This window comes from Anomaloglossus baeobatrachus, chromosome 8, assembly GCF_048569485.1.
Source record: "Anomaloglossus baeobatrachus isolate aAnoBae1 chromosome 8, aAnoBae1.hap1, whole genome shotgun sequence".
Lineage (NCBI taxonomy): Eukaryota > Metazoa > Chordata > Amphibia > Anura > Aromobatidae > Anomaloglossus > Anomaloglossus baeobatrachus.
In genome coordinates this window covers 202,962,099-202,974,768 of record NC_134360.1, presented here as the reverse complement: position 1 = coordinate 202,974,768, position 12,670 = coordinate 202,962,099, and the positions used below count along the sequence as shown (strand labels likewise).

At 45.3% G+C, this 12,670-nt stretch overlaps 1 protein-coding gene across 1 annotated transcript in view; it reads left to right on the top strand.

Annotated features, from left to right (window-relative positions):
• Positions 1-12,670, top strand: part of SLC44A3 (solute carrier family 44 member 3) — a 121,354-nt gene that overhangs the window by 28,140 nt on the left and 80,544 nt on the right. The window contains exons 6-10 of the mRNA XM_075320080.1: positions 2,714-2,807; positions 3,546-3,715; positions 5,309-5,398; positions 6,703-6,827; positions 11,108-11,294. Coding sequence (XP_075176195.1) covers positions 2,714-2,807; positions 3,546-3,715; positions 5,309-5,398; positions 6,703-6,827; positions 11,108-11,294 — 666 coding nt within the window. The remainder of the gene's footprint in view (positions 1-2,713; positions 2,808-3,545; positions 3,716-5,308; positions 5,399-6,702; positions 6,828-11,107; positions 11,295-12,670) is intronic.

Here is a 12,670-nt window from a genome sequence, read left to right as displayed (position 1 = left end):
AAGGTGAGCATAATACTGTATGTGTGTGCGTGCGTGTGTGTTTTGTGCGCACATGTGTGTGTTTGTGTGGACTGCAAGTGCGGGTCAAAGCGCGGTGGATGTACGGAACCGAAAGTGTCTGAGGTGAGGATTTTGCTCGTACAGCAAAGCTTTCTCGTAAATCGAGTTACAAATTTACAGAAAGCTTTGCTTGTTAAGCGAAATTCTCGTTAAGTGGGTTACTCATTAAGCGAGGTACCACTGTATCTAGCTTTATGTACCACTTCTCACTTAATACCAATGGCCCTTTTTCGTAAACTCTCCTCTATAAGCTGGGGTAGTCATTTTAAAAAAACAAACAAAAAACACTAAGGAAGTTTTACTTCCCCCTGACTGTGTTCTCTGTCTATGTTCTCCGCTGCTGTCCCTGGGATCTGATGTTTGTCTTGTACTATCCAAATGGGCAGAGCTGTTGAGGTCAGTGATCAGCTGCAGCGCTGTCCAAGTGATGTCAACGCTGACGACAAACAACGTAGACTGGGTGTAATTAGACACAGATTAGACAAACAGGAAAGTTTTTAGATAAGTGGCACAGACGAGGAAGACGTTTTTCACTGGAGGCTGAAGATGGATGTACAGGGTCACATGTCCCTCCTTCTAAGGCCATGTTTAAAATGAACCTGTCAGGTCCAATATGCAGCCAGAACCACGAGCAGCTCTGGCTGCATATTTCTAAACTCTGCCTACCAGACCCAGCCTACAGTAGCATGAAGAGATCTTTAGAAAGTATTTCTAAAGATCCTTTATGATATGCTAATGAGCGGGACTAGTCGCAAGGACGTTAGTTTCCCCCACTAGTCTGCCCTCTTAGTGTGGCGCCCTGGCCTAGCCAGGTCGTCACAGATAACACACACACACACCCACCCCCATTAGACAGTAACATTAGCCAAACATAAAACCCTTGTTGCCTCCCTCCAGGGTCTGATGTCCACACCAGGTGGGGCGGAGCCAAGCGGTTGGCCCCACCCACCTAGGAGTTCACAGGCCTGGAGGCAGGAAAAGTGACAGTAGTCCAGGAGGTGGAAGTGAGAGGAGTAAACACTGAGTGTCTGGGTTTGTGGCCCAGGCACTGACAGCAAGGTTGGCAGACGGTGGTGGCCATCTGCAGGAGTGGTGGAGCAACGCGGAACCGTAAGATCGGGGTCGGGCGTTGGCCCGCCGGTAGCTACCGGGGAGCAAAGTGAAGCCAGCACACACAGGCAGGGCCATCGGACCCCGACCAGGCTTGGAGCCGCCGACAATAGTCAAATCCGAATGTGACCGGAACCCCAGGGGTTTCCTAACAGCAAAAGTCCCGATTGAAAGCAACCGCCCACACCATGAGGGTATACAGCTACCGTCTAAGGCTAGAGACCCAAGGGCCAGCGCCTGCGGGCAAACGGGCTCCTCCGGCTTCCATACACCGGGGAGTGGACTACCGTTGGGGATCCATAGTAGTCAAACAAGTACATCAAGGTGCAGGGAAAGACAGCCGCCATCACCTGTCCGGGGAGAGAGACACTGCAGTTTGCTGCGGGACCCGTCCATCCAGCCGTTTGGTTTACCGAGGACATTGTGCATCTCTTGCTGAGTGAGTGCACCCGTGCCATCTGGCACCGCGCCGCGCTGTCCCTGCAACCCTGCCTCCCCGTCACATCACCGGGACCACCGACCCCTACCCACGGAGGGGGAAAACAAATCACAGCTGCTCCCTACCATTACTCCCGGGATCCCCGTCACCAGCGGCGGTGGTGCCCATCTTCACCACGATCCGTGGGTGGCGTCACGGACTAAATCCCCCAAACCAACCACCCTTTTCACTCACGGGCGAGGAGCGCCGCTCGAGTCCCCGGATCCGGCCCACCGCTCGAGCCACCGAGCAGCCGCAGCAGCGCCGGACCCGAGCGATTAGCGAGCGCGCAGCAGCGGCGGCGTCCTCCCCGCCCGCGACATTAGCATGTTAGCAAGTCCACAGGGGCGTGCTAACATGCCATTCATTGCCCATTGCCAAGCGTCATAAGCAGTGATGAGCGTACCTGTGCCAGTTGTCACCGCCTCAGAGGCTGGGTTTTTATGGTCAGTGCACATGATCAGAATGCCCAGCACTTCTGGTTATGCGCACTATGAAGCTGGGTGTACGTGTCCCGGCTTCAGAGAGGTCTAGTGCACATGACTGGAAGTGCTGGGCATTTTGATTATGTGCACTGACCCTAAGCCTGGCATCTGGGGCCGGGACAACGGACACTGATACACACGTCACCGCCAATGACACTGGGCAATGGGCATTGTATAGCATTTTAGCACACCCCTATGGGCGTGCTAACATGCTAAGAGGGTGGAATAGTCGGAAATAACGCCCTTGTGACTAGTCCCTGGCCTCATTAGCATATGATATAAGATCTTTAGAAATACTTTTTCTAAAGATCTCGTTATCTATGCTACTAGATACAGGGACAGTTAGGCAGGGATTAGTAATATGCACCCAGAACTGCGCATGGCTTTGGGTGCATATTGCACCTGACGGGTTCACTTTTAAGGAAAATTCCCCATACTAATGGGGGATCATAGAGTGTGTGTGTGTGTGTGTGTGTGTGTGTGTGTGTGTGTGTGTGTGTGTGTGTGTGTGTGTGTGTGTGTGTTCGTTCGTTTATTTACAGTATATCTAAAGCTTAGCCGTGTTCTGTGTTGTCCTCAGGCTCACACCTTTGTACATACAAATTGAACTACACGGAGTACACAAACCATCCCCGGGCTTCAGAATGGTGTCCTGCTCTCCCGGTCCCTCCCAGGTGAGTTTTCAGCGAGGTCTTAGGCCGGTTTCACATTTGCGTCGTTTTGACGGAAACTGAATCCAGCACAGATGCAGTACAGTTCATATATTTACAGTGGAAGAGCGACACCATGTGGTTTTGTGCTTCATACACTACCGCATGTGTCCACATGGTGTCGCGCTTCCACTGTAAATATATGAACTGTACTGCATCTGTGCTGGATTCAGTTTCCGCCAAAACAACGCAAATGTGAAACCGGCCTTAATGTTGTCCTAAAATTCCAGCTTATAGTTTCATTCAGATAGCCATGGTTCGTGATCTGCGTGCAGGGTCTCCTGACCGGAACCTACAGCCTCATATATGCCTATAAGACTGTAAGCTCCAGTCGCGAGACCCTCAAACAGTGCGGGCAGTGATTCTGTATATGGACCATGAAATACTGACCCCTGCCTATGTCCTGTGCACATCTTGAATTATTACACTCAATACCTTTCCCAATATAAAGGACTTTGAGCGTTAATATCGATGCATTCAGTCTGAGTGCTGTTGTGTTTCCCGCACGTGATCCTTCTCTCTGTATATAGTCTGTGGTTTTCTAAGGTAAATATAAGCACGCAGCTTCGCATCTTCATTGGATTCCGTGCATCAATAGACTCCTTGTACATGTAATTGGAGTTATAAGTCAACACAATGTGTAACAATTAAGCCTTGTCTGCCTTATTCTGTGTATTGATTGATAACTCTTTATTGTTTTAGCAAATCTTTTCCACTCTTCAATCGCTGCGTCCCTCAGAATCCAGACTGTTATAGCAAATTTGCATCAGTTTTGATAGATGTGATCAATGAAGTGGACTTCTTTCATCGTGTGCTCAGTGGGATTATGGCCGGCAGAGACAATGTTTTGGGCCTGAGCATTCTTGCAGTAGGTATGAGCATTTACATTATATTTATTTTTTTTTTTTTCTTTGACTTTTAAAGGGGTTTTCAGATCTAAATACTTTTGACTCATCCCACCACTGTCCGAGAATGGGGCTGCACTCGAAGATGCCTGTAATGGAAAGATGACAGTTTTACTCTGGACTGCTCACAATGACGACCACATTTTTTAGATGGATTAAAGTCGCCAGTGGTGGGGTCTGCACTCACCAGGATATCCTGTCCCATATAAAATATATATATATGTGAATCTACAATTTTTTACAGTCATGAAAATAAAGAAAAATGTTTGAATGAGGAGGGGTGTCCAAACTTTTGGTCGGTGTGTATGTATATATTAGATAGATAGAGGAAACTTTCATGTAAGGCCTCTTTCACACAACAGTGAAAAACACACACATTTTCCACTGACGTGATAAAGGTGCGTATGTCCCTCTGTGTGCAGTGAGTTTGGCACACGTGTGATCTCCGTGTGCGATCTGTGATAATACAAGGAGATCAAGCACTTCTACTCACCTGTCCGTGGTGCTGAAGTCTCCCGCAATGCTGTGTCCGGCCACTGCTGTCTCACCGCTGCTGCTGCTTCCGGGTCGGCTGTGCTGTGCATATGTATGAACATAATTAGCCGGCCTGGAAGCAGGAGACAGCAGAGGCTGGAGACGGGGGAGTTTAAAAAGCTTTTTTTTTTTAGGACCATGATTTTCTGGTATGTGTTTCACGGATCACACCTTAGTGTGGTCCGTGTGACATCAGTGATGCCATAAAAAAACGGACATGTATTCGTGCAGAGGACACGCGTGTGCGCCGCACGGAAACACGTCAGTGAGAAATCACTGATGTGTGCGCAGACCCATTGATTTTAATGGGTCTGCATATATCCGTGATTCTAGTACGTATAAAAATGGCAACATTAGTACCAGAATCACTGACGTGTGAAGGAGGCCTTAGATGGAGGTGTCATTGAATAACTTTAGTTAATTGGTACTTACCATGAGTTGTAGCCCATAACGATGCAGAGCTGGATTCTGAATTCTGCAGGTTAATGGAAGACCTTAAACACTCCTGGTTGAGTCTTAGTCACTGAGGGGGTGTTACTATTTTACGGCACGATCTAAACACAGGAGTTCTGAAAGGTAACTCACCGGAGCTAGCTGTGTGCAGAGACCGACACCAGAAGGAATGCTGGGGGATTCTAGCTCTGAAGCAGAATTGTGAATGCAGCTCTGGAAACAAATGCAAGCTGTAATTTAGAATAACAAGAACTATTGAGCACTGCTGACAAACATGATCTCATCGGGGGCAAGAAATTTCATTTATACAGGGGCGTTAATCAGTCATGGCTGAAATGGGTCAGTCATTTCTAAAGCAGAGTAATGCAATCAAAAATAAGATCAGCTTTAGGCTCCCAGATATATTTTTCTTCCTGATGCGGGTCTGTTGGGTATATCCCCGCACCCCAATCCACTGCCATCTATAAGATCACTAGGACCCACTGGGGAGTCTGCATAGGAAATACTAGCGCTATTTGAAATATCTGATTTAATGATGTTTTTGGTGGGACTTATTAGATTTTTCTTTTCCAGCTTTGTCGATAGTGATGGTCGTATCATTTCGTTATATTAGCACTCTGGTGGTCCATATCTTTGTAACCCTGCTCATGTTTGGATTGCTTTGTAAGTATCTTCTCAACGACTTTCTACAATTTCCTCTGTATATTTGAATACAATTTTAGACATTAATCATCAAATATTGGTGGCAAAGTCTATGAAGGGCAATAATGAAAAATTGGGTGATTACTGGGGGTTAAGCGGGCTTTACACTCTAGGATATCGTTAATGATTTATTGTCGGGGTCACGTTGTTTGTGACGCACATCCGGCGTCATTAACGATATCGCAGTGTGTGACACTTATGTGCGACCTAAAACGATCGCAAAAGCGGCCAAAATCGTTTCCCTCGGAGAGGTCGTCCTGAAACAAAAAATCGTTGTCTTCTAATTAGCGATGTTGTTCCTCGTTCCTGCGGCAGCACACATCACTGTGTGTGACACTCCATGAGCGAGGATCATCTTCTTACCTGCCTCCACCAGCTATGCGGAAGGAAGGAGGTGGGCGGGATGTTTACGTCCCGCTCATCTCCACCCCTCTGCTTCTATTGGATGGCTGCCGTGTGACGTCGCTGTGACGCCGCACGACCCGCCCTCTTAGAAAGGAGGCGGTTCGCTGGCCAGAGCGACGCCGTCGCAGGCAGGTAAGTGCGTGTGACGGGGGTAAACGAGGTTGTGCGGCACGGGCAGCGATTTGCCCATGTCGGAGAACCGACGGGGGCGGGTACGATCGCTTGCAATCTCGCTAGCGAGATCGCAGTGTGTAAAGCCCGCTTTAGACCACTGGCACTAACAATCTGGAGGATGGGGGTCTGCATTACTGAGAATGGGGCCCCATTCATTGTCCATGGGACTGACAGGAATAGCAAAGTGCTGTACTCTGCATTCAGCAGTCCTATAGACAATGAATATAGCAGAGGTCGAGCCTCCGCACACTTGCTCCATCGTGATTGTTGAGGGTCCCAGTAGTCACCCCCCCAGTGATCAGCGTGTTATCCCTAATCCTAAGGGTAGTGGATAACTTTGGATATTGAGAACACCTTTAGTAACTCCATGTGGTTTCTAGAGACCATCATGTGGAGGTAACAGAACTTTCCTAGTGCTACTGGAACTCCTGTATTTCAGACATTGAGGCTCTGTCCTAGTGGTGACCGTTTGCCCTGAGACTTTATTATAGAACGGCTTCTTAATGTTATTTTAATTATCTGACATGTTCTTTACGATGTTCCTTTTCTTCTGCAGTAACTGAATATTAAATATCAATATACTTTAGTGAAATTGTTTTTCTTCCTGACTTTATTTCTTTCAATCCCTTCATTACATTGTTTAAGGAGTTTCATGTATTTTTATTTATTTTTTTTTTTTTTTGTAGTTGTTACCGGCGTTCTGTGGTGGTTGTACTATGATCACATTAATGACGTCAGCTATGAGCTGGAAACTGAGAAAGAAAACGCCAAATTTTTACTTGTATTCTCCATCATTTCAACATTAGTATCTGTAAGTAATTTGCTGCTTGTGGAAAATGTTTAATAATGTGCAATATATATAGTGTGTGTGTGTGTGTGTATATATATATAGATAGATATAGAGAGAGAGAATTATATTTTATATATAATATATATATATATATAAAATTATACATATAAAATTATATATATATATATAATATATATATTATACATAATCTCTCAACTGCATTTTTACATTATGTAAATACTTTTTTTTCTGTATACCTGTAACCAACTTTTGCTTGTATGTTTTGATTCGGAGTATTTCTAAAGTGTATGTGTAACCACCTTTCACAGTTTACACTGCCATATTATTCAATAGTTGTCTTGTACCTGATGAGGCAGGTGTGCGCTTTTTATACTCCATGTAAGAATAGTTTGCCTAATATTAAAACAAGCGGGACTCCTAAATTGCATATTTTCATTTTAAGACAGACATTCATTTTCATAGTAAGTTCATCAGCCTCTTCAGGCCAAGAGCTCTATTTAATTATGTATGCTGCTTGAGAATTCTAGTGACAGATGCGGTTTGAATAGAATTACAGTGGAACCTCGCTTTACGAGTAATCCAGTTAGCGAGTATTTCGTTTAACGAGCAAAGCTTGCTTCAAATTTGTAACTCAGTTTTACGAGCAATGCTTTGCTGAACGAGCAAAATACTCGCCGCACACACTTCCAGTTCCATACCTCCACCGCGCTCTGACCCGCTCTTGCAGTCTCCACACACATACATACATACATACATACATACATACATACATACATACATACATACATACATACAGTCATGGTCAAAAGTTTTGAGAATGACACCAAAACTATTTTTTCACATGATCTGTTGCCCTCTGGTTTTTAGTTGTGTTTGTCTGATGTTTACATCACATACAGAAATATAATTGCAATCATATTATGAGTACCAAAAGGTTCTATTGACAGTTAGAATGAGTTAATGCAGCAAGTCAATATTTGCAGTGTTGACCCTTCTTCTTCAGGACCTCTGCATGTCTCCCTGGCATGCTCTCAATCAACTTCTGGACCAAATCCTGACTGATAGCTGTCCATTCTTGCATAAGCAATGCTTGCATTTTGCCAGAATTTGTTGGTTTTTGTTTGTCCACCCGTCTCTTGATGATTGCCCACAAGTTCTCAATGGGATTAAGATCTGGGGAGTTTCCAGGCCATGGACCCAAAATCTCTGTTTTGTTCCATGAGCCATTTAGTGATCACCTTTGCTTTATGGCAAGGTGCTTCATCATGCTGGAAAAGGCATTGTTGGGCGCCAAACTGCTCTTGGACAGTTGGGAGAAGTTGCTCTTGGAGGACATTCTGGTACCATTCTTTATTCATGGCTGTGTATTTAGGCAAGACTGTGAGTGAGCCGATTCCCTTGGCTGAGAAGCAACCCCACACATGAATGGTTGCAGGATGCTTAACAGTTGGCATGAGACAAGACTGGTGTTAGCGCTCACCTCTTCTTCTCCTAATAAGCTGTTTTCCAGATGTCCCAAACAATCAAGAAGGGGATTTATCTGAGAAAATGACTTTACCCCAGTCCTCAGCAGTCCACTCCCTGTACCTTTTGCAGAATATCAGTCGGTCCCTGATGTTTATTCTGGAGAGAAGTGGATTCTTTGCTGCCTTCCTTGAAACCAGGCCTTGCTCAAGCAGTCTCCGCCTCACAGTGGTGCAGAAGCACTCACACCAGCCTGCTGCCATTGCTGAGCTAGCTCGGCACTGCTGGTAGTCCCATCCCGCAGCTGAAACAGTTTTAAGATACGGTCCTGGCGTTTGCTGGTCCTTCTTGGGCGCCCAGGAGCCTTTTAGGCAACAATGGAAGCTCTCTCCTTGAAGTTCTTGATGATGCGATAGATTGTTGACTGAGGTGCAATCTTTGTAGCTGCGATACTCTTCCCTGTTAGGCCATTTTTGGGCAGAGCAATGATGGCTGCACGTGTTTCTTTAGAGATAACCATGGTTAACTGAAGAGAAACAATGATACCAAGCACCAGCCTTCTTTTAAAGTGTCCAGTGGTGTCATTCTTACTTAATCATGACTGATTGATCGCCAGCCCTATCCTCATCAACACCCACACCTGTGTTAATGGAACAATCACTAAAACAATGTTAGCTGCTCCTTTTAAGGCAGGAATGTAATGATGTTGAAATGTGTTTTGGTTGTTAAAGTTCATTTTCTTAGCCAATATTGACTTTGCAAGTAATTGCTGTTAAGCTGATCACTCTTTATGACATTCTGGAGTATCTGCAAATTGCCATTAGAAAAACTTAAGCAGTAGACTTTGTAAAAATTAATATTTGTTGCATTCTCAAAACTTTTGGCCATGACTGTACATACGTACGTACATACATATTATGCTCACTTTACCTTCCGCTCCATCGCCGGCCTCCCAGTTCTTGTAGTTTGCCGGTACAGGATGTGTATCGGGTAACCATCATGACGAGGGAGGAACTTCCGCTGACAGCCGCTACTCAAAGGCAGCAAGCTGACCAATCAGAGGCAAACGACTCCTGCCTTTGACGTCAGCGCTCTGGCAGCGGAAGTTTCTCCCTCGTCGCGATGGTTACCCAATACACATCCTGCACCGGCGAACTGCAAGTTCCAGGAGGCAGGCGATGGAACGGAAGGTAAGGTGAGCATAATATGTGTGTGTGCGTGTGTGTATTTGTACGTGTGTGGAATGGCACAATAGGGGACCAGGATGGGACATTTAACAAGTTGTGGAACGAATTGTCTGCATTACAATGATTTCCTATGGGAAATTTTGCTTTGCTGAACGAGTAACTTGGTTTACAAGCACAGTCTCAGAACGGATTGTTCTCGTTAACAAAGGTTCCACTGTATTTAAAACTTGGGCCCCTTTTCATCAAGTCTTGCGTTTTGCATTAGCCTTCATGAAGAGTCCACTGTGGCAAGATACACCTCTCGATGAATTTTTCATTTTTTCACTGCTGTGCGCAGCGTACTACGGGTTGCCAAAAATTTTTGACATATTTTAAATAATTTCACACAATAATGCTGAAACAAAATGCTTGATGAATCAGGGCTTTTGTTCACATCTTCTTTGGGTAATAGTTTCTCTGCTCTATCATGGAAACAAAAAACATTTCAAGCCAGGAATATGAGTCTTGTGACACTAGTAGCACCCAATGGACACCATTGACTGCCATAGGGTCCAACATGGTGTACCGTATTTTTCGCTTTATAAGACGCACTTCTGTTCCCCCAAATTTTGGGGGAAAGTAGGGGGTGCGTCTTATATATACACTGCAGGGTCCGCTCTGGAGCGGTGCTGGGGGCATGTGAAAGCTGCGGGCGGCAGCGTTAGATCTCCTGCTCCTGCTCGTATAATATGCACAGCCGCTGTCCATCAGCGTGGTGCTGAAACCGCATCGCGCTGATGGGCTGGGGCAGCGGGGCATATTATATCTGCCTGTGCTCCCTTTGATCGTACATGATCCCCCCTGTGTTAGATATGGCCCCCATTCTGCTGTCCATAGTAAAATAAAAAAAGCTTTACTTACCCCCAGCGCTGTCCCGGTCTCCTGCTGCTGCTGTCTGTGATAAGGCACGCAGAGATGATATCACTCTGCCGTGCCGATCACATGACCGGCAGCAAGAACCAGGAAGTGGAGGAGGAGCTCAACCCCACGGAGGGAGACACAGGGATTACAGCGCTGAGAAGGTAAGAAAAGAGTGTTTTATGTTGTTATGGGCAGCAGTATGGGGGGCATATCTAACACAGGGGAGATGTGCCATCTATAGTAGCCATGGGCAGCACACATGGGGGGCATATCTAACACAGGGGAGGTGTGCCATCTATAGGGGCCATTGGTAGCAGAGGGGGACGTGTCCCAGCACAAGGGGGCTATATTCAATATAAGGGGGGCATATCTAGATTAAGGGGGGCTAATTTTAGGATGGGGGGCTATGAGGGACACATACCCTATATGATTTGTTAGGCGGACACTGGCATTATAAGATGGACCCCATTTAACATTAAAAAAAAAAAAAATCTCTTTTCTTTCACCAAGGTGCGTCTTATAAAGCGAAAAATACGGTATTTATAGGAACAAATAGTGCAGTGTGCTGTGGTGTATTTTTTGTCTCTTTTTAGGTTGACATTTGCGCTTATCAGAGCCTCCTGTGCAAATACGAATAAAGCCTTATGTATCCACATTTTTTGTATGTGTTAATATCATCATTGTGCTTCTATCTTTATTTCTTGCAATTTTTATTTTTTTATTTTTCAGATTTTGCTTTTTCTTTTAACCTTCTTGATGAGGCGGAGGATACAGATGACAATTCAGCTTTTCCAAGTTGCGAGCAGCTTTATCAGCCACATCCCCTTCCTGCTGCTTCAGCCTCTCTGGACATTTCTCATTCTCCTCTTCTACTGGATACTGTGGGTGGCCGTACTGCTCAGCATGGGGACCTCAGGTGAGTCGTCAGCTCGTCCCCTTTCAACAGGGGGGTAACCTCTGTGGCCAATTGGGGCAGGTAATGAGGGCTTTTTACATTTGTACATGACCATTTAATAGACCAGGATCACACTGCACAGGCTAATGTCATTGCTAGAAGTTGGAAACGTAAATCTTTCATACTTTTTATATTCCTTTTAAAATTTTACTCCTGGATCTAAAAATTAAAAAATAAAATGCTTCCTTGTGTTACCTGGCTATAGCACCCTAGCGCACACAGATGTACCATGTACATTAGCAGAGTGTATTTCCACAGAATGGCTCACACCAACTGTATCGTGCTTTCCTCGGTTACACATACATGGGTGTCATGCCAACTGTACTGAACCAAAATAGCATTTTGTTTATATAAAACCTGTTGGGAGTGATCAAGTTATCTAGTGGGACTAACACATGACAATTTTTTTTTTATATATATATTTACCATATTTTTAGGCATATAAGATGACTTTTTAACCCCTGAAAATCTTCTCCAAAGTCGGAGGTCGTCTTATAGGGCGTATAATTAGCGATGCACGGTGCTGCAGGCTGCCATCATGGCATTACTACAGTTGAATGCTTTACGGCGGCGGTGCAAAGCATTCAACTGCTGTAAAGCGCTGACAGTAGTGGTGGCCCCATGCACCAGACGTGATCATCAAAGGGTGCTTCTTGTGGACCGCAGGCACATAGACCCCTCCATGATCTCATCCGATGCACGGTGCTGCTATCTGCCATCCTGGTTTACTGCAGTTGAATGTTTTACGGCGGCAGAGGTGCCACAAAGCATTCAGCTGCTGTAAAGTGCTGACAACAGCAGCGGCCCTGTTTATTGGACGCAATCATGGAGGAGTCTATATGCCTGCCGTCCACAAGAAGCACCCCTTGATGATCACGTCCGGTGCCCAAGGAAGGGGTAGAAGGATGGGCACATTACTACAAGAGGAGACAAGGATGGGGCACATTACATTTTATTGGGATCTATTTTTATTTTTGACACTTCCCAGTAGCTGCAGCATTTCCCACCCTAGGCTTATGCTCGAGTAAATACAGTTTCCCAGTTTTTTTGTGGTGAAATAGGGGTCTCTGCTTATACTCGGGTCGGCTTATACTCGAGTATATACTGTACTATGTATCCCAAACGCTTAACTGGAAAAGGTGGGGGTCGTCTTATACGCCCAGTCATCTGTCGTCTTATACACCGTAAAATATGGTGTGTGTATATTATATAATATATAATATTTATATTAGTGACTAGGTGATAAAATGTTGATCAATGGGGGTATGGCCAAAGGGAACTACACCAATTGTCAGAACAGGGAACCTGTCACCAAATTGTTCCTTTCTAAACTAAAA